We start from the raw sequence: 24,660 nt of genomic DNA on the forward strand, positions 1-24,660 counted from the left end.
AACAAAAAATTTTAATTACCATTTTTTTTAACTTCTTCCATAATATTATTAATTAAATTATTTAACATATAAAAAATTAATTTCTATCTATTTATAATTTATTACCCATCATATTTTTTTTTTCAATTCAATCCATTATTATTTTTAAAAAATTAATTTAATCATTCATAATTTTCATAATTTTTCAATTTTAACATTCTTATTGAAATAATATTTTTTTTAAGTTCTAATTCTTCCATTTCCACAATTTCAACTTTTTCTATACTCTAATTTCTCATTTAAATTTATGTTAAATAATTTAGAACATTTAATATGTAAAAAAAAATTAAAAAAATTAAAATATGAGAGAGAAATAAAAAAAGAAAATTTATTTATAAATATATTTAGCCATTTAAATAACTATATTATTTATTTCTCATTTAAATTTTATGTTAAATAATTTTAAATAACTATATTATTTATTTCACTTAAATTTATGTTAAATAATTTTACATAATTTTTTTATGTTAAATAATTTAATAACTATATTATTTATTTCACTTTTAAATTTATGTTAAATAATTTTACATAATTTTTCTATGTTAAATAATTTTACATAATTTTGTGGTCAACCAATTTTAACTTTTAATATCTAAAAGAATTTTTTTGAGACAGAAATAAGAAATAAAAAATAAAAAAATAAAAAAAATCTATTTTATGAAATATATTTAACCATTTAAATAACCATATTATTTAATACCAATTTTAACCTTTAATATCTAAAAGAATTTGAGACAGAAATAAAAAATAAAAAAATAAAAAGATCTATTTTATAAAATATAATATATTTAACCATTTAAATAACCATATTATTTAATGTTCAACCTCGCGCGTAATCTACCTGAACCTCTCCTAAGTATATAGCGTATATAGCGCCTAATCTATCTGAACCTCTCCTAAGTATATAGCACCTAATCTACCTGAACCTCTCCTAAGTATATAGCGCCTAATCTACCCGAACCTCTCCTAAGTATATAGCGCCTAATCTACCCGAACCTCTCCTAAGTATATAGCGCCTAATCTACCCGAACTTCTCCTAAGTATATAGCGCCTAATCTACCCGAACCTCTCAAGTATATAGCGCCTAATCTACCCGAACCTCTCCTAAGTATATAGCGCCTAATCTATCCGAACCTCTCCTAAGTATATAGCGCCTAATCTACCTGAACCTCTCCTAAGTATATAGCGCCTAATCTACCTGAACCTCTCCTAAGTATATAGCGCCTAATCTACCCGAACCTCTCCTAAGTATATAGCGCCTAATCTACCCGAACCTCTCCTAAGTATATAGCGCCTAATCTAACCGAACCTCTCCTAAGCATATATTATTTAATGTTTATCTCAACCCGGCCTAATGCCTAATCTACCCAACCTAAGTATGTACGTGTTGAACTAGGCTAAATTCACGTTTTTCGTGGATATAATTTAAAAAATGGTTAAAAGAAATTTACTCCTCCACATTCATGAAATCAATTTATTTTCTCATTGATCCTAATCAATTTTTAACAAATTAAAACTCCAAAAATAAGCTCAAAAACTAAATTAGACTCAAATTTTTATTTATTTATTATTTTCATAAAAAATATATCTTAAAAATATTTATTATTTTCATAATCAATATATCTTAAAAATATAGATTTACAAATATTGATATCAAATTTAAAATGACAATAATTTGAATACTTAAAAAAACACTCCCACATGAAATAACGTGTAGAAGAACACTCGATCAATTCACTTAACATAGAATCATTTCTCAAAATAGAATTAAACACTCGATCAATTCACTTAACATAGAATCATTTCTCAAAATAGAATTAAACACTCGATCAATTCACTTAACATAGAATCATTTCTCAAAATAGAATTAAACACTCGATCGATTCACTTAACATAGAATCATTTCTCAAAATAGAATTAAACAATGAAAAATGAAGCTATATATATATTATATTCACCTCTGGTACAAAACCTTTTCAAAAAAGATTAGCAATAAAAGAAATACACAGCTCAAGTTTATAACACATTCATTTGGGTTCCCTAATTGAAGAACAACAAAATAGAACTGATAATCTTATTATCAGTTGAAGAAATATTACTATGTGAAGGTGTGAGCCAAATATAATTGAAGGAAAAATGTAATGTAATAATTGTAAGCTAATGGTGTCACTAACCAATGAAGGGTCAAGAAATCAGGCATCTTCTGGAGGGGGTGATCCAGCCAACCATCCCCATACACCACCTGAGCCCTGCTGCTTCTGTTTTGCCCTCAAGGCCTCCTCAGATGCTGCCTTTTGTCGCTGTAGAAGGTCGAGTTCCTTTTGTAGCGACTCCATCGTTTGGAGCTTCTGTCGTAACTCTGCAACTTCGACCTGGTGGATCGTTGAAAGATGAGCAGATGAATAAGATATTTATGGATAAATAATGGAAAGTGACACAACTGTTTGACAGAAGGGATAAGCAGTTTGGTTCGGGTTGAACTGAACTATCTATGATCGACTGAGAGCATCAGTAGGTTGGTTCGTGTCAAACCGAACTATTGGTTTAAGGAAAATAAGGAACCAACGTGGAGACCTTTTTTTTTTTTTTGCTTAATTCTATATCTCCTCCTTGACCAGAACCAACAATGTTTATCAAAAACGAACTGACTACTTATCATTTTTCGTTTTATGGAACTGAACCGACCAACAAGTTCTGCTCAATCTAAATGAGCCGAGTTGATCCAACGAGTTTCGATCGGTAAAACTCAATTTCGACTTCCACCTTTACTTCAGCTACAGTACTCAATGAAGGGAACTAGGGAATACAAACCTCAAGTTTGAAACATCTTGATTGCTCAGCTGCAAGTTGCGAGCGTACAGATTGCAGCTCCTGTAGAAAACGATGAAGAGTCAAGCATCCAGTTTCTTTACAAAAAGAATTGTGCAATCAATTTTGTTCGAAATTCAAAAGTTGCCCAATGTAAAGTCTCTAGTCTACCGGGTCGAACGTCCCTTTCAATTAGATATCGTTTCCCACAACTCATGAGATAAACAATTTTATTTTCAGATGGAACCCTTTTTTATTTTAGTTTTGCTTTTTCAGGGTTGGGTATGCTCATTGTACTCTTTAAATGAAAGTTTGTTTTCTAAATGATTGTATTTTCAAAGCAATGAAGCATCATTGGAGCTATCCTAGCATCATACATATTTTGCTAGTTGCTTACATCTCACTTGCAAAATGTAACTAGTTTTGGGAAAAGCAATTACCTTGTACAGCTCAGTGTTACGGTTCTCAGCATCAGCCAACTCTTGCTTGAGTTGTAGAAAGTGTATCTTCTCCTTGCTGAGGGATGATTCCAGTTCTTCCTTCTCGGCCTTCAATGTTGCTACGAGTTCTTTCGTTTGCTCGCTTTTATTCTTCTGAGTGAAGTTTAGACCATTAGTCATTTTCAACATGCTATACTTGGAAAGATTAAGAATCTTGGTTTAAGTAATAGGAAAGGTATACAATCACAGGATGAAAAGGAGAAGTGTCAAGATTATCATGTTTTCTGGAGACAAAAGTTAGCATTTTTTTTTCCTTCCAAACAGTATATATAAATTAGTATATTCTACGTTCTTTGACTCGATTATAGCCATTTTCTAACTGTCATTGATAGTCTCTCATTCCCTACAAATCAGCTCGTTGTGTACAGTTGACCAAATATAAAATCGAATAGCTTCTTTGATATTTAAATTCTGATGTACACATGGCACAAAATTTCGAGGGTTACAATATGACATAGATCAATACTCAGCAGCACAATATCTTAAAAGTAAGAAATCAAAAGCTGCAAACATCATGAATCGGGACGTACCAAATGCTCCGGCTCTATGTTGTCCATAACAATTTCCCTAATTTTTCCTTCTTGAGCCCGTTCATACTCGGATTCGACATCGCCTGTGGGATTTGTGATGTTATGGACAGCTGAAACACTGTCTGCCACTGGAGTCTCAGCCAACTTTGATTGCAAGGTTGATTTGTGACTAGGTTTAAGAACATTAACCTAAAAGCAAGATACTGGGTGAGTTGAAGGGGGAAGCCAGAAGAGAAGGCAACACTAGAAATCATCATTCACCTCGTTGGTATAACGTCCATTGTATCCTCCAAATGACACAATGATGTCTTCGCCACCGTAGGAGCTTACAACCAAACTAATGCCCTGTAAGAGATCAGATGGCAATTAATAACTTCAATGGTAGCAGTTAAAAGAACATCAGTATTCACAGTGAAATCTTCATTGGCATTCTCCCAGAAGAAAATATGGGGCCTTTATTATTTTACATGGTTCGATCTAAAAGCTTAAGACGTGCTTAGTTAATGTGATGGTGGAGAATATGGCGAATAGGTTAGAAGAATTGGCACCTCACTAGCAATAGGAACACGCCCTTGAACAGATGTTACAACTGACCAAACAAGCGTAGACATATTCAGCACATTAGTTTCTGAGACCCCTGCAGGAGATCAGGAGGATGCGATCAGTAAGTGTGATAATGGAGCATATGGTGAATTTTTGTGATAAGACATTCAAAACTTTATTCAATATCATGGATGACTTGCAATCATCTCGTTAGGAATCACGGATCTCCACAATGGTATGATATTGTCCACTTTAAGCATAAGCTCTCATGGTTTTGCTTTGGGGTTCCCCAAAAAGCCTCGTACCAACGGAGATGTATTCCTTACTTATAAACCCACGATCATTCCCTAAATTAGATGTGAGACTCCCTCCCAACAATTCTAACACATCTGGTACTGCTATAATCTACTTGAAAGAAATTTGATTTCAACAATAGAAGAGAAGGTTCATCATTGCTACCAGATTGTTAACACGAGAAGATTACCCAAGGGGCAAAAGCATTGTTGAAAGCTATGAAATAGAAAAAAAAAAAAAAAAAAAGACGGGTGCATACCACTCTTGTTGTCCCCACCACCAACAATGAACCAATTCTCTCCAACTGTAATACCTGCATGTCCAGCTCGTGGAGTTGGTATCTCACCTTGTTGTGTAGGTCTTGACCATTCCATCTATGCAATCAACAATCCATATAATATTCAGTACATATAATATTCACAATATCATCAATAAACACTAGTATAAATTGATAATCTTACAGCTTGCAGATCAAGAACATGCAGATCATTGAAGCAAGTAGCATGTGAACCCCCACCAAAGATGAGGAGATAGCGCTCAGCATGTACTGCAGCAGTATGATCAGACCTTGGAGAGGGAGGAGCCCCGCTGCAGTGTTGTCATAAAAAAATCAGCCAAATATATAATGGAATACTTCATTCTCTTAGAGCTAAACAAAATTCAAAAGACTTTAAAATCCTCTGTTCTCCAAGTATTGCCAATTTCAGGGTACAAAACAAAAATAATTAAATTAAATCATAAATGACTTCCTGTTCCCACCCAACAAAAATGGGAAATTGAAAGAAAAGTACAGCTCCATAGGAGAAAGACGTAAGCTGAATTCTTTTTTTATTTTCTTACACTGCATCAATTTCATCCCAAGTCATGGTTTCTAGGTCAAGAATGTGCAAGTCGTTCAGAAGTGTTCTTTTAGCATCTTGCCCGCCAAATATAACCAAGCTTGTCCCAACAAGAGTCACTGACTGACCACCTCGGGAAACCTTCAATTTACAAACCCCGGATAAATTTAGAACACGTGTAACAGCTATAAAAGGGCACCACACATCAAAGTGCCTTCAGTTAATTACTAAGAAATTGAAATTGCAACTTAAAGCTGTTTCCTAGTTCAACATGTAGTTTATTCTCAAAAGCAATGCAAAACAAAATGTCACCGATATTACGCCCCTGTGGGAAAACTACAAAAGCCAAAAGCTGATTCTTTAACTTTGAAGGTTACAAGGAAGGATGAAGCAGCAGCATAAATGTATGCATGGATATAAGTTCTACGTCAGCAGGTACAAGTATTATCCAGCTCTTCAGATAATTTTCTTTCTTTATTTCATTTAATATAAAAGATCATTGGTACATACCGGTGGTTTTCCGTAAGTCTTCAAGTTAGACCACGTGGAGGTTTGTACATCAAAGACCCTAACTGTAATAAAAGAAGTGAAGACAAGTGATGTACTTGGATACAAGGAAAAACACATTTGTTGCTAAAGAAGCGAATCTATAGCTTTCATCTCGCTTTCCCATAAAGATGAAGATTCTAGTAGATCTGAAGAAGATAAAAATATTTTCAGATGTTCTTCCCAAGGTTTCCCTAGTAGAAGAGACCATTAAATATATAATTAAACAGCCAATAACTTAACACATCCCTGAAGGTATCTTCCAGTAATTTATTCACCAAACTTAAGATAAATAACATCGGAAAAGCACTAAATTTGTACCCTGAATAGCTTCAGAAGGATCCTTTGTATGACCAGCTACTGATAGAAGTTTGTGCTCCCATGATATCTACAGTCAAACAAGGTAGATCACAAACCGCAGTAATCTGATACTACATCAATGCTATATCAATATCAAGTAAAAAGATATTGCATGACCAATAATTGCTATAGAATTCTGCAGTATGATAATGGCGGACATAGGAAGACTAAGACATCAATTGGAAGAACAATATGACCATATCTACAAGAAAACATCTGTACAAATTAAAATATATAAATTCTGTACTAACCAATGAATGACCAGCACAGGGGGTTAGCTTTTCAGGGGGTGACTCAGGAGATTGGGTCTTAGCCTCCAGTTTTGTCCAAGCCCAACTTCTCATATCCAAAACCTACATGTAAGTGCAGGAGTTAAAATAATAATAATAAAAAAAATGAGACCTATATAAATAAATTAATAAATACGGCAAAATAAAGGGTTTAGGTGCACAACAGAAAAGAATGTCAATGTTTATATCATCGCTTAGATTGCCCAGGACTTTCTGTTTTCTGTTCTTCAGACAAGAAAATAATCAATTTGGCCGTTGGCTGTAGAAAGTAGACAGCATAGATTCCACCACCCAGTGAAGATAAGGCTATCTTAGAATAAAAACATCTGGAAAGAATAATAATAATAATAATTTTTAATGATTTTTTTTACGGTGCCAATAAGATTTCATTCTGAAACAAAAATCTTTTATTTATTCATTATTTCATCTATTCTGTAATTGAAATAGAGGGAAACACACATCACACTACGTCATAGTTGGAGTAAAAGAATGACCCAAATTCTGAAATGAGAAATTATAAAGGCAGCAAAAGCATGTAAAATGTTTTGCTCACATGAAGATCATTGAGATAGCGACCATTGTGGTTTCCTCCAAAAATATACATCTTGTCCTGAACAACTGCTGCTCCATGCTGAAAAATGTCAGTACCCTTTGTTTAGAGAATGACATGGTAGAAGATCACATTTTTAATGAGTTGAGAGAAGAAAGGTCAAAACCTCATATCGTGCTTTTGGGCGAAGACCAGATACAGGGGGTGAAATCCACTGATCATAGACAACAATAGAGCCAAGACCTTCCACAAGAACATCCTTATCCTGAGATTCAGGCAGGCTTCCATTCTCTGTTGATATAGTCTTGGTCTCGGGGATTGAATTCCCATTTACAATAATCGGCTCAGCTTTTGAATCATTCTAAAAGCCAACAGAGCTATAAGTTCAGTTATCAGGAAAACGAGTGAGAAAGGAAGGCTATATGAAATTGAAGGTTTACTATTGATATCAATTTCTTTTTATTTAAAATTTTTAATTTTGATTTTTTTTTTAACATGTTGAATGGTCCTTTAAGTAAAATTTTTGAAAAAGTAAAAATTCTAATCATATCTTTAGAAAAAAAAAATGAGGAACTGATGCACAATTAATGTCTCCTCAAAACTAAGTTAAAATATTATCCACAAATCAACCAATATATCATACAAATTCAAATAGAAAATCACCCAAAATCACATAATAGAAACGTGCATACTCAATCAGGAAAATACATGAACTCAACTATAAAATCAAGCATATAAAAAGCATTCAAGCTTAGTTAACAATGCACAAATTCAATTAATTAAAAGCAGCCAACACAATAGGAAAAAACCAACACTCGCAAAAACAATCTCATCTACCTACAAAAACTATGCACACGACCGGTCACAAATCTTCCAATAAAAGGAAGGAAAAAAAAAAAAAGGAAACCCAACTTATTCACCATTTACTCAATTGTAGGCGATTCATCACTAATTCAAGTGTAGGGTTTAAATCGAAGAAATTAAAAGTTCTAAGGTTAATTAACTCACTTACCTAATTAATAATTGAGCTTTTCTCTAAAACGTTTAATGCAATTTAAACTATTTCAAACATCTATCAAATTTGAAAACCTTGAAAGCTTAGAAAGCTAATCAAACATTTAAGTTATGTTTGCAAATAAAATAATTTTTTTAAAAAAGAAATAGTGACAATATATTAGGTCGAGAACATCAGTAAAGTAACTGTAAAATTTTGTAAACTGGTAAAAGTAAAAATTAGACATCAGAACTGGGGCAAAGAAGAAATTAAAAATGGTTCACCTTGTTATGCCCATTTTAGTATTACCTTAGAAAAAATATGCAAATAAAATTTTCACATTACCATAATATAGCAAAATCAAGATAACTAAATGGCAGTAAGATTTGTAACAGATTCCATATGCTCACATTAATTTGCACATCTAAAACTGGCTCTGGCACTGGCACTAGCTTTGGCACTGGCACTGGCACCGGCTCTGGATCTGGGACAAAGCTCGATACTCTTGAGTACCAACCTGGCTCTTCTTCCTACCAAGAGAAAACAATCGTGAATAATTGAAATGAAATTGCAACAACAAACACGGACTTTTGGTGTTTGATTCATGCGGACCTCCAATATTTTCACAAAAAGGCGCATGGCTTCAGCAGGAACCATATTTCCAAGCCCATTCCAGCTGCAGAATCCAAATAAGATCCTTAGGAACTCTCAAAATGATCGAAACAAAACCATAATTACCCAATGAGTTAAAAAGCATGTTATAAACTTCTATGCAACCTAATTGCACTGCCGATCCAAATTCCTAAAAGTATAGTTCGTTAACTTCTGACACAAAAGCCATCACTGATTCAGGCTGTAAAAAGAGGTTACGATATGATGAATTCAGAAAAAACCCACAATTTTCAAAGAAGGTACAGCATCAACAATAATGAAAACTATCTGGTTGCAGTTATTACAATCAAATGCAACACCACCAAACCATAATCAGATATACAACGCAGCAACTAAGAATAAAAAGATTGAACAATAATATTTTGAATGAAATTATTCTTCAGAGCATCCATTCATTGATGCCAAAAGCAGAGAACATTTTGATAAAAAAAAACTTCGATTGATCATGTAGTACAATGGCATTAGCATTAAGGGAATTGTAGAATAACTTCATGCATCGTCCCGAGTTTTGAAGAAACAGTATCCTGTTCTACCTTCAAAAGTATTAAAGACCCTCATAAAGAAAGGGGCATGGAAATTACCCATTAATTAGTAGCAGTAGTCTAATACCATAACTAACCTTCTCCACCCATTGATTCCGCCTATAAGCCAAAGCCATGATACAACTTACTTTCGAACACTTACACATTTTCTACGAGAAGATGTCAAAAACGGAACAAGTAATGGCCAAATTCTTTTGCAATAGCTTCATTATGTTGCAAGTGCTAAGATGGTAGAGTAGGAAACAATGAGAAAGATTCTAAACTTCGTTCATACAGTATATCGTTTTTGCATGGTGAAGTAGATATTAAGGCATCTAGAACAGCAAGAGAAGGAACATAAGTCCACAAACCTCTTCCATTTGCTTTTCTCGATAGCATGCCAACTACTGGGTTCAGGTACATTACAACGCCCTACCGTAGCCTGTAATAAGAATTGTTAAGATTCATCTGGTATCCTTACAATAACTCGGGATCCGCTCAAATAAAGTTCAACCTTGATGGGGATGAGCATATACAAGCAATAAACTCACTCAACGAGACAATGTCGTAATGACATACATACAGCATTCCTCATAATTTGCGAATTGAGCTAGCTTTAAACCTAATCTATTCTCTCCAAGCAAAAGCATGTCACGAATCAATCCTTCCATAAATTCAAATTGTATGGTAAGATCCACCCAAATCGTTCCCAAGTTAACTACGAAAATAATCGGAACCTACGAATTACATAGCTCGAAAATTGGCAATATAAACTTACAAATCAACACCGTAATTCAGCAAATCTGCAATCTCACATTTCACCAGTAATACCAAAACAATTTTCAAAAAGAAGATTTCAGCTATTTGAAGATAAGCAATAGTTCTCAGACGATTCAAATCCAGAATGGGGCATCGCAATTCTAAAAAAACACTAAATCAAACACCAAAACACGCTCAAAACCATCACCACCATCGCTAACAAACAATCCCAACAACCAACACAACTATGGCTCCGCCATTGCGGAAATGAAACACAAAATCACAGCCAAAAATTCACCAATCTCGAGCCTCAGCCAAACCTTCGAATAAACAAGCACCGCTGAGTAACAGGTGTAAGAACACATGGTCGTACCTGCTGATACAAACCATAAAGCAACAAAGCAGCCTCATCAGAGAACCTAGACCTCACGGCCTTGGAAGACGACTTCGGCGATCCATCAAAACCGGCATAAGAAGCCGCAGCGTAGAACCGGTCAGGATATTGCAGGCCAGAGCTCGCCCTCCCCATCGCAGCCATCTCTTCTTCTTCTTCTTCTCTGTAGGCCAACGAATTCGACGAACAACCAAGAATTCAGCCCGAGAAAAGAAATGGAGATCTGATTCAAACTGGATTCAAGTTTTTGATTTCTTCTTTGTTATGAACTCTGTTCTGGATCTGTTTCTTTTTTTATCACGAGATTGCGAATTGGTCTTTTTGTAATTACAGAAAATGATCATAATAAATTCCATAGTTCTTTATAGCATGAAAGTTGTTGAAGTAATTTCTTCAAAAATAAAATAAAAATAAAATAAAAATAAAAATAAAAATAAAAATATGTTGTCGATCGATCGAGCTTAACCTAATCCTCGATCAAGAACGGCTACATTCTACATTTTACTCGGCATACGATTCCATATAAAATTTGACAAAATGAATAAAAAACCTCCGAACCTTGTGTTTACATTCAATTGGTTTATGCACGGAAACCACAAAATTTCGAGATAGAGCTTAATCTGAACCTCGATTAAAAAACGGGTGACGATCTACGTTTTACTCGGCACGTGTTCAACTTCCATTCTCGTGTTTAAATAAATATATATATTTTTTTATATCTTAATTTTTTTAAGATTAAATTAATAAAAATATTATTGAATTTTTTCATTTTATTTTTAAAAAAATTTAAAAATAATTGGAAAGTAATATCTTCAATTTTTTTAAAGATTTAAAAAATATTTTTTATTTTTTAAAATTTTTAAAAAATAATATTATCGTCTAAAAAATATTAGTAGGCATATGAAACGTCAATAAACAATTTTTGTTCATATATTAACGGTAAAAAAAAAAAATTATTTTTATAAAAGTTAAAGGGTATTATTGATATTATAAAATTTTATCTGTATTTTTTAAACATAATATTAAGATAAAAGATATTTATTTTTTATTTTTTATTTTAATTTGAGGGTATTAATAAAACTTAAAAATGAATGTTTTTTTTTCCCTAAAAAATAATAATAATCTTAATACTATAAATAAGAAATTTCAACTTATTTAAAAATAGTGGAATATTTATTTATTGACTTAATTTAGTTTGTGATATATATAATATGTGGAAATAAAATAAATGCTAAAAAAACGTGGAAATATAATAAATTAATTTTTAAATATTTAATTAATTGAAATTTACGAACTAATTTTAATATATATTTAGAAATATTACCCTCCAAAAAGTTATTTTTGAGAGTATTTTACGAATAAATAATAAAAAAGATAATTATGAAAATTATATTTTTTTAATTAATAATAAATTTATTAAACCGATCTATAAAGTTTTCATTTATTTGAATTTAATCCGACCCAAATGAATTCACGACCCCATGAAAATCATGCACAGTTATTTTTAGCCAATTTTTAGTCGATTTTTTAAAGGGGTATTATCGACCACTTTTTCCATTTCAAATGGGTATCGTTAATAGGTTCGAAAAAACTGTACTCAGGCTGAAATTTAAAACCAATCAGATATTTAGTCGAGACATCACGATCAAACGATATACACAGAGCTTGTGATCTGAACCGAGTATCTAATTTAAATTTAACAGTTACGATCATTGAGGCTTACAAATCGATATGGTCGTTGACGTTTAAATCTAATTTCAAACGGATATATATTATTTGAAATTAATTTTTAATTAGTAGACGAATATAAATGATATAACAAATTAAATGTATAATAATCATATTTTAAAAATTTTAAGAATATTAATAAAAATTTTGAAAATTATTGATAATTTTTTAATATTTTAAAATTATTTTTTTTATTAATTTTTTATTAATAGAAAAAATTGTGAAGAAGGAAGTAAATTCTGGTGAATGTCTAATGGCAATGGCGGATTTTGCTCAGCGCTCCACAGCTAAACCAAAATCCCCAAATTTTTGAAACCCTAATTTCTACTCCACTCTGCTCCTCATTGATCCTGCGCCTCGAATTCCACGGGGCGGCTTCGTGCAATGGATAATCCGCGATCAACTTCTGCAAACGGAGACGACGTCGGAATTCCAGACGATTTACGGTGCAAGAGGTCCGACGGGAAACAATGGCGGTGTACTGCCATGTCTATGCCGGACAAAACAGTGTGTGAGAAGCACTACATACAGGCGAAGAAGAGGGCGGCGAACTCTGCGATGAGAGCGCACATGAAGAAAGCGAAGAGGAAATCGTTGGAGGAAAGTGATGTGTATTTGGAGGATAAGAGTGATGATTTTGATGCGCCTTTGTCGAGTGGTAAGATTGCGGAACAATCTCATTCAGGGAAGAAGTCGTCGAAGACTCCGGTTCGGTACTCACCTGATAGTCCGCCCACTAGGAGTTTGCCTGGGCGCAATTCCTCCAAGCATGATGATTTGCAGAGGGATTTGTCGCCGTATGAGGAAAATTGGAAGACTTATAAGACAACTGCTCCGGATTCTTCGAGGAATTTGTCGCAGAAAAGCTTCGATGCAAATGCCATGACGGTGAGCTCTGCTGTATTATTCATTCTTTAGCTTCTTAAACAATTGAACTGTAATCCCGGATGAGCGGATTCTTGAGTAACATTTAACTGTAGGACTAATTCGTTCCTTATCTGGGTCTAGAGCACATGAAATTCTACGTTATTTCCATGTTCTTACTAATAATTCGGCTTTTGTGAACTTTGAGATTTAGATGTGGATAAAATATGGAAATGGGTTAGATTGTTCTGGATGGGCAAGACCGATTGTTCTCTCAATAGAATTTCCCTTCTGTTTTATCTCAACTATTTACCAAGGGTCGCGGGTAGGGGCTAGGCTAATTGGAGGAGCTAGTGAGCTGGATCAGCATGTGATTTTGGTTCCAAAACATTTACAGGAGTACTCTGATGCAAGCACAAACTCCTCTGAGGAGATTGGCGGGCAAACATGCCATCAATGTCGAAAGACTGACAGAGATGGAATGATGTGGTGTCTCAAGTGTGACAGGAGAGGATACTGCAGTAGCTGCATCTCTAAATGGTTGGTATACTTCTTGAATTGTTATTTTTCACTTGTCCCCCTCTCTTTCTGGGGGAGATGTGTGCTACCTTGTCATCACTCTGAGTGCCTTTGTTGATATCTTATAGGTATTTGGATATATCATTGGAGGAAATTCAGAAAATTTGCCCTGCATGTAGAGGTATTTGTAATTGCAAAGTGTGCCTGCGTGGTGGTAATTTGATAAAGGTATATACTTGAATTGGAGGGACTTTAACCTGTTGAGTTATTAGGAGTCATTACCTTATGGAATATTGATATAATTTTTTAGGATGGTTCTCTAATTGCGTATTGTATTCTTTGTATTTATTTTTTATCTGATACAGGTAAGAATAAGGGAAATACCGGTTTTAGACAAGTTGCAATATCTTTATCGTCTATTGTCATCTGTACTACCTGTTATCAAACAGATCCACGTTCAACAATGCTTTGAAGTGAAACTTGAAAAAAGGATGCAAGGTATGATTTTGGATGATATCTCGTGTTGGGTTGGATACTTTTGAAGGTTCTTTACTGCTATATCACCCTTACACTATTTTAGTGCATTCCAGGAGATAAAATGCTTCTTCTTAGGGCAAAGTTGAATGCAGATGAGCAGATGTGCTGGTAACCTTTATTCAGTTGTATTTTATGTTTCAAAACAGTTAGTTCCAGTGCATATCGTTTCTTTCCTTAGAAAATAATATTTTGATTATTTCTAGTTAAATCATTTGTTGGATTTCTCAGATATTTATTCTTGTATCAGTTTTGAAAATTAAACTAAAGCTTCATCTACCTTTCAGCAATTTTTGCAGGATACCTATTATTGATTATCATCGGCATTGTCCATGCTGCTACTATGATCTATGTCTCAGTTGCTGTCAAGATCTACGGGAAGCATCTACATCAGCAAATAGTGGAGATCTGTTAGATAATGGGAATGATATGATGGGCCAAGACGAGAAACATTTGTTTGAACAAGCATACAGACAGAGATTGAAATTCTCAGATAAAATCCCTCACTGGAAAGCTAGTTGTTATGGCAATATACCTTGTCCTCCAAGGGAATATGGGGGCTGTGGTTATTTTCAAATGAACCTGTGTCGGATTTTTAAAATGAACTGGGTTGCAAAATTGGTTAAAAATGTTGAGGAAATGGTTGGTGGCTGCAGGGTTCATGATTTTGGAACCTCGCCAGAAGCAGAGTCAGATGATCCCAGCCTTTTGCAGTGTGCTCATCGAGATAACAGCAATGATAACTTTTTATATTGCCCAACATCATCAGACATTAAACTTAACGGAATCAGTGATTTTAGAAAACAATGGGCTAGCGGCAAACCCATTATTGTCAGGCAGGTTTTTGACAGTTCATCACTTGCAAGCTGGGATCCAGTGGTTATCTGGAGAGGAATTCGGGATACAAATGATGAAGAGAGAATGAAAGATGAGAATCAATTAGTGAAGGCCTTTAATTGTTCAGATCAGTCTGAGGTAGGCTCTTACATCTAGAGGTTATAGTCCATTGACAGTCATGTTTGGATGATCATATTTATCTCCTCTTTGATGCTGTAGAAGATATGTAGGCACTGCTGTTGTGTGATGTAATACCACTTAGTGATTTTTCTTAACTTTTATGTGATGGCAGGCCAATATTGAGCTTGTTCAGTTCATCGAAGGATACTTCAATGGTCGTATCTCGGAAAATGGTAGACCAGAAATGTTGAAGTTGAAAGACTGGCCTTCCCCCAGTGCATCTGAAGAGTTTATTTTGTACCAGAGGCCTGAATTCTTTGTTAAGTTACCTTTACTCGAGTATATCCATTCCAAATGGGGACTTCTTAATGTTGCAGCAAAATTGCCACACTACTCTTTGCAAAATGATGTTGGACCTAAGATTTTTATATGTTATGGAGCTGGAGCTTTTAAGGAACCTAGTGCAGGTGATTCTGTGACTAATCTTAGTATCAACATGCGTGACATGGTTAGTTTTCTTAAATTTCCCTACATGTCTTTGTTTGTAGTAATGTGTGTTTAGAGCCAATGTTGAAAACAATGTTACATTAACATAACCTCGTTTGGTGTTGCTATATGCTTTTGTGGATTAGTGGAGACTGTCTTTATAATAATTATTGGTAGCAAGTTCCTAATATGAATTTTTGTTTACTAGTTTTGATCTAATCAAGGAGATCTACCAAAAAATTTAGTTATACTAAAGAGTTTTGATTTGTTTCCATATAATAATCTATCCCAATCTGAATTATAGTAAACACAGCCTGTAGGTTGCAAGTCTAAAGCTAGAAGCATCATTTTTTAAATGAAGAATCCTGTAGAACTTCTGCTGATGAAAGCTATTTTTGAGATATCTCGTTCAATTCTATTTTATGGTTATCTGGTTAAGAAAATTCTAGTGGTAATTTGAAGTGGTCTAGGACCAGTTGGGTTCAACTTGTTAACTTTAGAACTGAATTTGTTCTCGTGAAGAAGTTTATGGCATTCAAATTTATTTTAGTACCCCTTCAGTAATGTTTTATGTAGAACTAAGGAGTACGACAAAATATGTGTTTATCTGCATGTTTAAAGAAACTGAGCTTTAGAAGAAATGAAAGAATGCAAAATGAGCAAACAAAAACACCACCCAAAATAACTGAGCCAAAACAAACACAAAGACATAATCAAGATAAAAAAAAAAAAAGACTTTAATCCAAAGTAATAAGACGAAGAGGATTATTACAAAAGAACTTTAGAATCAGACTTGGCAAGAGCTAGACACCTCTTCCCACGACCTCTCTTAACTCTCTAAAACTTCTCACATTCCTCTCCAGCCGAATACTCCATAAAATAGGGGAAGAAGAAAAAAAAAAAACAGCCTGACACAGAATACCACCATTATCTTGAGTCGGAAAATGGAGTAAGACCTCCATTATAAGGCAACAATTGCTGTTTTGGTCCATGCACCAGATGCACAATATATGTATTGATATTCAGATTATTCTTATCTTTATTCTCTTATAAGAACGATGAAAATTGAAGAACAAATTCTTGGCTTTTAGACTTTGATTAGCATTTTTCTAATTATGTATTGTGGATATGCTAAGAGTATAATTTGAGTTCTATATTTTAAAAGTTTTAACTACAATTTTATTCTTTAAGCTTTCTGCACTCTCTATTCAGTTTTTGTACTACAAAAGTTTTTGATTTGTCTATCTAGTCTTTGTAATTTGTAAACTTCAATTTTGTGTCAGAGGTTCCTACTCCTAACCTTGTAAGTGTAATAAAGTTTACACGACATATTAACTTTATTATCTAAGAATTACTTGGAGGTTTGAGTTTAAGCATGTTCAAGAATAAGGTCGTGAGAATAAAATTGACGGATTGAAAAATAGACACAAAAATGAAAGTTGAGGGGTTTCATTAGAATCTTTTTAAAATATAAAGAGTAAATAGGCTCAACCTTGAAAATTTATGGGTTTATTATAAAGTTAAGTACAAAGACTTAATAGACTCAATAAAGGTTTAGAAATCTAACCTCTAATTTAACCTTATTTAAATATCCTCTTAAATAATATAATGCATGCATTAAGGAGTGAATGAATCACTGTGATGGATGAAAATGGATTCACATTGCAGGTATATTTATTGGTTCATACTCATTCAGTGAAGCCTAAGGAGGCTCAGGGGATTGATATTGAGTGCACGGAAAATACCACTGTGAAATCTGTGGCAAATGAGTTGCACAGTGATGAAGAATTGTGTTCCGGTGATGGGAGATCAGCAGACCTATTAGTCCATGGTCATGCATCGCAGGATGAGCAGGAGGCTATGGGTGAAGCAGAGACAGAAGGCACAGTGTTGAGTCAGAAGAAGGAATCCAATTGTGCCGATGAGCAAACTGACAACTCTAAAATGTCAGATAGAGATATATTTAAAAATTCTTATTCTGCAGTTGTTTGGGATGTCTATCGGCGAAAGGACGTTCCCAAATTAACCGAGTATTTAAGACTGCATTGGGAGGAATTTGGGAAGTCTGTCAACATAAACAATGATCTTGTAAGTTGTTTCTCCCTCCCTCTCGTTTTAAATAATGGGGAAATAGTTTGTAAATTATTTCACATGCAATTTTGTTGAGTGTCAGATTATGCGGCCTCTTTATGATGGAGCATTGTACCTCGATGGACATCATAAAAGGAAATTGAAAGATGAATTCGGTAAACTTCTTCTGATTTGATTTTCATCAGCTTTCGTTGTGTACATAAGAGAGAAAGTGTTATTTGTACAGTCATTTAAATTTCGATAGATTATGCTTATGACAATAAGGAGCAAGTGGGTTTAATTTTAAGGGAAATGAAAATATATTGTGGATTTTGGTCATTTCTTGCATAAATGAAAATAAATTATTATAGATAGCTTGAGAGTGTATTTTCTGAACTCGAGCTTATTGCACTCGTATTCTTTTCTTCCCTTCTTCTTCTTCTCTCTCTGCTTTGCAAATATATGTAACTGAACAAAAGTTCTCTAATGAATCTTAATTCTTCTCCCATATAATCCTTACAAATGCACGTCTCTTTCAGGAGTAGAGCCTTGGACATTTGAGCAGCGTTTGGGTGAAGCTGTTTTTATCCCTTCAGGATGCCCTTTTCAAGTCATGAATCTTCAGGTAGTTCAACTGTTACTTTACGTTTAGATCACAACATTTATAAACTACCTTTCCACAAATGAGGCCAAACCACCCAACAAATAAGATGCAAATGTTCAATGATGCCTATCTTTATGTTTCTGAATTTTGAATTCTAAAGGTTATCTTCCCTATCGGTAAATAAAGGAATGCCCTTTGTGCTTTTAAGTGAAACACTCATTTTGTAACTAATGGAAGAAAATTAGTTAAATGCTTAATCTAAGAGCACTTTACGTGCTTTCATCTTTTTTTAGAATTTCTCAAACTACTTTTGATTATAGAAAGTTCGAAAAAATAGTTTTAAAATGTTATCCAAAATCTAAATGAAACACCACCAATCTAAAAATACACATTTATTCCTTCTTAGAACTTTAAAAGACATGCCTAACACATTAATTCAGTAACCTGATTTCAATTCTTGAGCTCTCAGTTGGACTTGACTATTTTCCTTGGGCCAAACACATTTTTTTTTGTTTGACATATAAATCTACGAATTTTGATTTTTTTTATTTCTTTTTAAACGTACAGTACCATTTCGATTAATTGAATCGTTATTCATATATAGTGTCTCCTCTCCCAATCAATATCCATATATACCAAACAGTAAATTTCGAAGTCCTGAAGTTTGTAACGGGAGACATTTTCCTTAAAATTTGATTTCCTAAAACCATATTACAAAAGGCCCTCTTTGCTTTCCAAAATTTCTCCCAGGCTATCTCAACGGCCAATAACTCATGGTAATTTGTTCAGTTGTCACAGAAGTATAGTTATGAAAATTGAAGCTATTTTACTCTTTAGATACAGTAGAATTTAATTCTATGTTGTTTTATCATCATATTTCTGGTGAATAAGCTGCCGCAGGAGATGTGTTGTTGATCTTCTTATGCTTTGTTTACTGTATAATTCGCAGTCCAATGTTCAATTGGGTCTTGACTTCTTATCTCCTGAAAGTGTTGGTGAGGCTGCAAGAATGGCTGTAGATATCAGGTGTCTTCCCAATGATCATGAAGCAAAACTGCAAGTGCTGGAGGTCAGAGACGAGGACAATTTTGAATTTAATTTTTTTTTAGTGTTAATTTCATTTGGTCTATTCGTATTTAATATCCGTGTGTTTGGGGCAACTCGAACCAATTGCTTGACCTTATTTTTTTTTTGGTCTTCTTTTTTAATATGCTTCGTATCTTATTTGGGTTTATCATTTGCCTGTTTTGGGGTCTGGTATAGGTCGGAAAAATCTCACTTTATGCAGCAAGCTCAGTTATCAAAGAAGTACAGAAGTTGGTGCTCGATCCAAAGTGAGTAACTCTGTCCTTCCAACTTTTGTTGTTCTTCTTGTTGTAAAATCCTTTATCAGTATGAAAGAAAAAAGGGCGGACCCTAGTGATGTTTGATCCCTCGTTAGGTTCTATGTTTTTCTTTGGGCGTGACCGAGATCTTTGTAATTAGAAAAAAAAAAAAATTGAAATAAACTCATTTTGGGGATTAAACTTAAATGCTCATTTTTCTCGCGAACATGAAATAAAATCGTTGTATATTTGCCTTTTAGTTCTTCAGATCAACTTGAAAAACTTCTGTTATTCAATTCTTTCAGGCTAAGTGACGAGCTCGGAGTCGGGGACCCTAATTTGACTGCTGCCGTTTCCGAAAACTTGGAGGAGATGACAAAGCGAAGGCAGATAAGTTGTGCTTAGTTTGTTTATATTTATTGTACTATAGATTCAAAAGAGGATATTTACCAACACTCACTACTGGACTTGAACAAACCTGTATATATGAATGCGTGCAATAGTTAGATCTTCTGCACATGCCAACTAACAAAATATTTTTTAGGCTTTTAGCCTGATGTAGAAACATTGTAACATCTCCAGTATAGTTTTAGAAATGGCAAGATTAGAGTTTTACATTCGTTCTAAACTTTTATAGTAATCCTTGAAATAAATCCCCAAACCCGACCCACAGCCGTAAACGTTAGAGCCTCAAGCTGAGAGACAAAAGGAATTGGCAATTGTCCTCATCTCTGATTTTAGACCTGGCCATTCTGATTCAGGTGCCTGGGCATTTAGTGTGTATAACTTGCCCCGATAAACAAAACAGACCGCTACGTTGTGACGTCGAAACGACGAGCTCTCTACTTTAAATTCCAGTTCGTAGTATTTGACGTTTCTTGTCGAATCCTCTCTGAGAGTTGTTTGTATCAAGGTTCCTTTAAGATCAGGGCGTTTGCTGGCCCTTGTAATAGTTCTGATCACAGCTTCCCCTACTTCATTTGGACCTCCAAATGCTTCAATTCTTTGTGATCCAAAGAACCAACAAAAAAAAAAAAAAAAAACATAAACCTTTTTAGAATCAAATCTCCTTTCAATGAGGAAAGTCCTACTAACAGAAATCCTGAGCATAGGATGAGATTTGATTATCTGTAAGGCATATAGTTTCATCTTGTTTTTGTCTCTCAGGAGGTGTTCGGTTTACAGCAAATCGAGTTTATGAAGTCGAGTTTATGTTCGGTACATGAGTTTGTCAGTCGAGGTTGTGCATTTGTTTGGACTGCATAAACTAAGTCTATATTGCTAATTTTTCGTACTTCCTAATAGTTTTATAAATCATGAACTCGCCGATCATGGTTTATACGAAACCTTAGTTCTCATAACCCGACTCCTTTCCGTTGTGTAAATTCAGATCGTCGAACCTCAGATTTCATTAGAGTTGAACATCTTCTAAGGGATTTCTAAAAGATCTTAAATCTAGGACAGGACATGTCATAATGTTGGAAGTAATTGTAGATAAGTTAGGTAAGCTTACGAAAAATCGGGTGAGACAGGAGACACAATGACGCTAACGTTGAGCTCTCCGCTCGAACCCGGTGGACCAAATGCAACCAGAGGCTCATTAACATTTCGACGACGACGATCCATGTTGGAACTGGTCAAGGGTGGAGGGTCGAGCGATCGTTCAAATTCGGACTTTTCAACTGCTCGATATAGCAACCTCTGGTCTCCTACCCAACTTGCTGGGTATATAAACTCTGGATGTTCTTTAAACAGAATTTTAGGCAATGTGATGTGTTAAAGAAAAAAAAAAACAATAAAACCATAAAATGTAGTTTAAACACTAACTAATATTATATAGATTTATTGAAAATTAACTGTTTTTTTTTTTTTTTTTTTAATTTTTAATTTTTAATTTTCATCATCAAATTATTTTTTAAAAACAAATTAGACTACCAATATTATAATTTTTATCTTTTATTCAATTTTTGTAATTTACTAGCTAATTTTGTGAAAATAAAATTGAAAATCACTACTAACTCAACTAAGGCCAATCAAATTAAGTTTGGTTAATGCCTAAATTAACCATTAAAAAATTAAAAAAAAATTCAAAATTCAGTCCAGATTGGCCAGTAGATATTGTCCTCTTTGGACTTTTGCTTTCGGGCTTTCTTTCAAGGCTTTAAAACGGGCCTGCTAGGGGAAGGTTTCCACAACCTTATAAATGGTGGTTTGTTCTCCTCCTCAAGGTTTCCACAACCTTATAAATGGTGGTTTGTTCTCTTCCCCAACCAAGGTGGGATATCACAATTCACCTCCCTTCAGGGCCCAGCGTCCTCGCTGGCACTCTTTCCTTCCTCCAATCGATGTGGAACCACCCCCAAATCCACCCCCATTTGGAGCCCAGCGTCCTTACTAACACACCGCCTCGTGTCTACTCCCTTTCGGGAAGCAGCGAGAAGGCTGACACATCGTCCAATGTCTGGCTCTGATACCATTTGTAACGGCCCAGATCCACCGCTAGCAGATACTGTTCTTTTGGACTTCCCCTTTCGGGCTTCCCCTCAAGGCTTTCTGGCTTTGATACCATTTGTAACGGCCCAGATCCACCGCTAGCAGATACTGTTCCTTTGGACTTCCCCTCAAGGCTTTAAAACGCGTCTATGCGTCTATTAGGAGGAAGGGGAAGGTTTCCACGCCCTTCTTATAAATGGTTTTTCTTTTTAATAATGGTTTTTCTTTTTAATGTTGTGGTTCTTTCTAATTTTATAAATTTTGTACTACAAAATTTCAAGTAAAAATTGATACAATTTTGAAAAATTTGAAAATAAATTATTATTTTTAATTAATTAGACGCTGAACAAACAAAAAAAAAAAAAAAAAAAAAAAAAAATCCAAAAAGAAAAAAATTGTATGTTGCAGAACTTACTGACCAAATCCTTCATTGGTATCAATGCACCGGCTGTACCCTCCAATTGGATAAACAACATCGAGTCTCAAACGCCGACTGTTTTCCGGCGACAATCCGAGCAGAAAGCTCGTTACGCCGCCAAAATTAGCGCCGACGGCCACCAGAGAAGCCGACCCAATCCCTACAGTTAGCCTCCGTCGAAACGTCGCTGCCAGCGGTGCGAATTGCTCCGCCGCAGAATTTCCGACGGGGTCTTCGGACGGTGACTGCGCCGATACTACTCCCCGCCGGAAATGCATCATTTGACCGCCGACGAAGCAGCGACTAAACGCCATTTTCCGACGCGCCTGTTCTCTTGAAGAGGAACAATGGCGAAGCTAATCAATTATATTTATGTGACTTTTGTGATCCCTCTATCCATTCTCCCTCTGGGGACTGTTCTACTATTTTGCCAAAGTTTGAGGACCAATCAGCAAAAATGAATGAATTCTTGGTTTAAACTTTCAAATATATTAACAAATCCCTCGACTTTAATCATTAGAAAATTAAAACTTAGGAATCACGGATGTCCACAATGATGTGATATTGTCCACTTCTGAGTATAGGCTCTTACGCTTTGCCTTGGGCTTCCCCAAAATGCCTCATTCTTTAAATTAGTCGATGTGGGACTTTCATCCGAACACCTCGAACAAAGTACGCCTCGACTCCTTTTGGAGTCCTTTGTTCGACATTTGAGGATTCTATTGACATGACTAAGTTTAGGGCATGACTCTGATACCGTGTTAGATGAACACAACTCTCCACAATGGTATTGTCCACTTTGAGCATAAGCTCTCATGACTTTGCTTTGGGATTCTCGAAAAGGTCATTTCCTAAATTAGCCGATATGTGAGACTTTCATCCAACCGTGGTCACACTAATTATAGGCCTTTAAAGAAAATAAGAATGCAACCTATTCTAGTAATTGCCCGGCTTGAAACTACTGTAACTCTAGCCAGTTTTCCTTGTGACGTTTCTTGACGGTACGAAAGAGAAGGAAAAAGATTTTAGGATGAACAACCGAGCTTGAGAAAAAGATTTTAGCACATGAACTGATATTTCGAAGATGAAACGCCAAAGACCAAAGACTATGTTTGAAGCGTATCAAATCTGCTCACTATTTCATCATTACACCAAAATAGAAGAACACGTTTTGTGAATCAAATATTCATTCAATCAGCGAAACTCATTTTTCAATGATATTCAAATTCAGACAATCAATCACCGAACACTTTTCAAGCATCCAAACAAAAATGTCCAACCGAAACACAATCCGCCCCGAAATAGTCCACCGAAAAGCGTTATGCAAAACAATAAAACGCATTCGATTTCATAAAGCTAGAACAAAACGGGAAGATCAATTATAGCAACCTGAACAAGCTCGCCATGAAAGCAACTACGAACTTGAAATCCCAAGCTTTTGGCTTCGGTGCTTGGCGCTTGCTCCTTCAACAAAAACAGGCGAAGGACGACATGTCGAATTTACTTTATATAATTAATTTTGTTTTAGCTTATTTTAAACAAAATACTTATATTATTTCTAAATATCAAAATCAATTTTATTTTTAATTTTTAAACTTAATCATTGTCACGTTATTTTAAGATAATTTTAAATATTGATAAACATATTTTTTAAATGAGATAAAATTCAAATATATATATATATATATTTCATAAACTAATAATTCAATTCAATTTCCATTTATTATACTAAAAATCTAATAATAATATAGGTTTAAAATTTATTTATATTTTAAAAATGAAATACAATATATTTTAATTTATATACTTTCCAATTTTTAGTTTGGATCCATTTAATTAAAAAAAAAAAAAACCATAATCTCTGTTTATAAAATCAATTTTCTCTTAAATTTTAAATCAAGAAATATATATTTTTTTTAAATTATTTATTTAAAATTGTGTCAATTTTTTTTTTTAATTATAACGTGACAACAAAATATATAATTTTCTCACCGATACTAATAAATATCAACTAGTTTATAAC

General features: G+C 34.3%; 3 protein-coding genes across 5 annotated transcripts; 1 reads left to right on the top strand and 2 right to left on the bottom strand.

Moving 5' to 3' along the window:
• Positions 1-1,956: 1,956 nt before the first annotated feature.
• Positions 1,957-10,971, bottom strand: LOC111799072 (acyl-CoA-binding domain-containing protein 4). 2 transcript variants are annotated; one of them, XM_023682469.2, is made up of 18 exons: positions 10,619-10,971; positions 9,858-9,928; positions 8,906-8,969; positions 8,704-8,823; positions 7,466-7,660; positions 7,303-7,380; positions 6,711-6,812; positions 6,421-6,487; positions 6,064-6,125; positions 5,555-5,694; positions 5,176-5,302; positions 4,974-5,088; positions 4,426-4,514; positions 4,139-4,222; positions 3,878-4,066; positions 3,288-3,437; positions 2,851-2,910; positions 1,957-2,411 (listed from the first exon to the last, which is right to left on the bottom strand). In XM_023682469.2, the coding sequence occupies exons 1-18, from the start codon at positions 10,781-10,783 to the stop codon at positions 2,232-2,234; spliced, it is 2,058 nt and encodes a 685-aa protein (XP_023538237.2). In that variant the 5' UTR covers positions 10,784-10,971; the 3' UTR covers positions 1,957-2,231. The 2 variants fall into 2 exon arrangements, with proteins under 2 accessions (XP_023538237.2, XP_023538236.2); XM_023682468.2 differs by having other exon boundaries at positions 3,288-3,440.
• A 1,628-nt stretch (positions 10,972-12,599) lies between these two features.
• On the top strand, positions 12,600-20,346 carry LOC111798542 (JmjC domain protein JMJ24). The gene is made up of 13 exons (XM_087125506.1): positions 12,600-13,255; positions 13,629-13,771; positions 13,879-13,978; positions 14,116-14,248; positions 14,341-14,395; positions 14,572-15,259; positions 15,414-15,749; positions 17,396-17,815; positions 17,901-17,973; positions 18,337-18,422; positions 19,351-19,470; positions 19,665-19,735; positions 20,032-20,346. The coding sequence occupies exons 1-13, from the start codon at positions 12,752-12,754 to the stop codon at positions 20,129-20,131; spliced, it is 2,829 nt and encodes a 942-aa protein (XP_086981632.1). The 5' UTR covers positions 12,600-12,751; the 3' UTR covers positions 20,132-20,346.
• LOC111798541 (Photosystem II reaction center PsbP family protein) lies at positions 20,237-23,010 on the bottom strand. Of its 2 annotated transcripts, none has more exons than XM_023681763.2 (3): positions 22,639-23,010; positions 21,240-21,471; positions 20,237-20,729 (listed from the first exon to the last, which is right to left on the bottom strand). In XM_023681763.2, exons 1-3 carry the CDS (start codon positions 22,949-22,951, stop codon positions 20,417-20,419), a joined length of 858 nt encoding a protein of 285 aa, XP_023537531.2. In that variant the 5' UTR covers positions 22,952-23,010; the 3' UTR covers positions 20,237-20,416. The 2 variants fall into 2 exon arrangements, with proteins under 2 accessions (XP_023537531.2, XP_023537533.2); XM_023681765.2 differs by having other exon boundaries at positions 21,240-21,462; positions 22,639-23,008.
• Between the last annotated feature and the right edge of the window lie 1,650 nt (positions 23,011-24,660).

The sequence above is a fragment of the Cucurbita pepo genome, chromosome 7 (genome assembly GCF_057944985.1).
Source record: "Cucurbita pepo subsp. pepo isolate OVF chromosome 7, ASM5794498v1, whole genome shotgun sequence".
In the NCBI taxonomy this organism is placed as follows: domain Eukaryota; kingdom Viridiplantae; phylum Streptophyta; class Magnoliopsida; order Cucurbitales; family Cucurbitaceae; genus Cucurbita; species Cucurbita pepo.

Coding starts and splice junctions, on each gene's coding strand:
- LOC111799072 (XM_023682468.2), bottom strand. CDS start 10,783: ATGGCTGCGATGGGGAGGGCGAGCTCTGGCCTGCAATATCCTGACCGG. Junction 5,089..5,175: donor ATGTTCTTGATCTGCAAGCT/GTAAGATTATCA, acceptor TTGATTGCATAG/ATGGAATGGTCAAGACCTAC. Junction 4,067..4,138: donor ATGGACGTTATACCAACGAG/GTGAATGATGAT, acceptor TCTTGCTTTTAG/GTTAATGTTCTTAAACCTAG.
- LOC111798542 (XM_087125506.1), top strand. CDS start 12,752: ATGGATAATCCGCGATCAACTTCTGCAAACGGAGACGACGTCGGAATT. Junction 13,772..13,878: donor AGTAGCTGCATCTCTAAATG/GTTGGTATACTT, acceptor GATATCTTATAG/GTATTTGGATATATCATTGG. Junction 17,974..18,336: donor GAAATTGAAAGATGAATTCG/GTAAACTTCTTC, acceptor CGTCTCTTTCAG/GAGTAGAGCCTTGGACATTT.
- LOC111798541 (XM_023681763.2), bottom strand. CDS start 22,951: ATGGCGTTTAGTCGCTGCTTCGTCGGCGGTCAAATGATGCATTTCCGG. Junction 21,472..22,638: donor TGATACCAATGAAGGATTTG/GTCAGTAAGTTC, acceptor TTCTGTTTAAAG/AACATCCAGAGTTTATATAC. Junction 20,730..21,239: donor CCTGTCTCACCCGATTTTTC/GTAAGCTTACCT, acceptor TGGATCACAAAG/AATTGAAGCATTTGGAGGTC.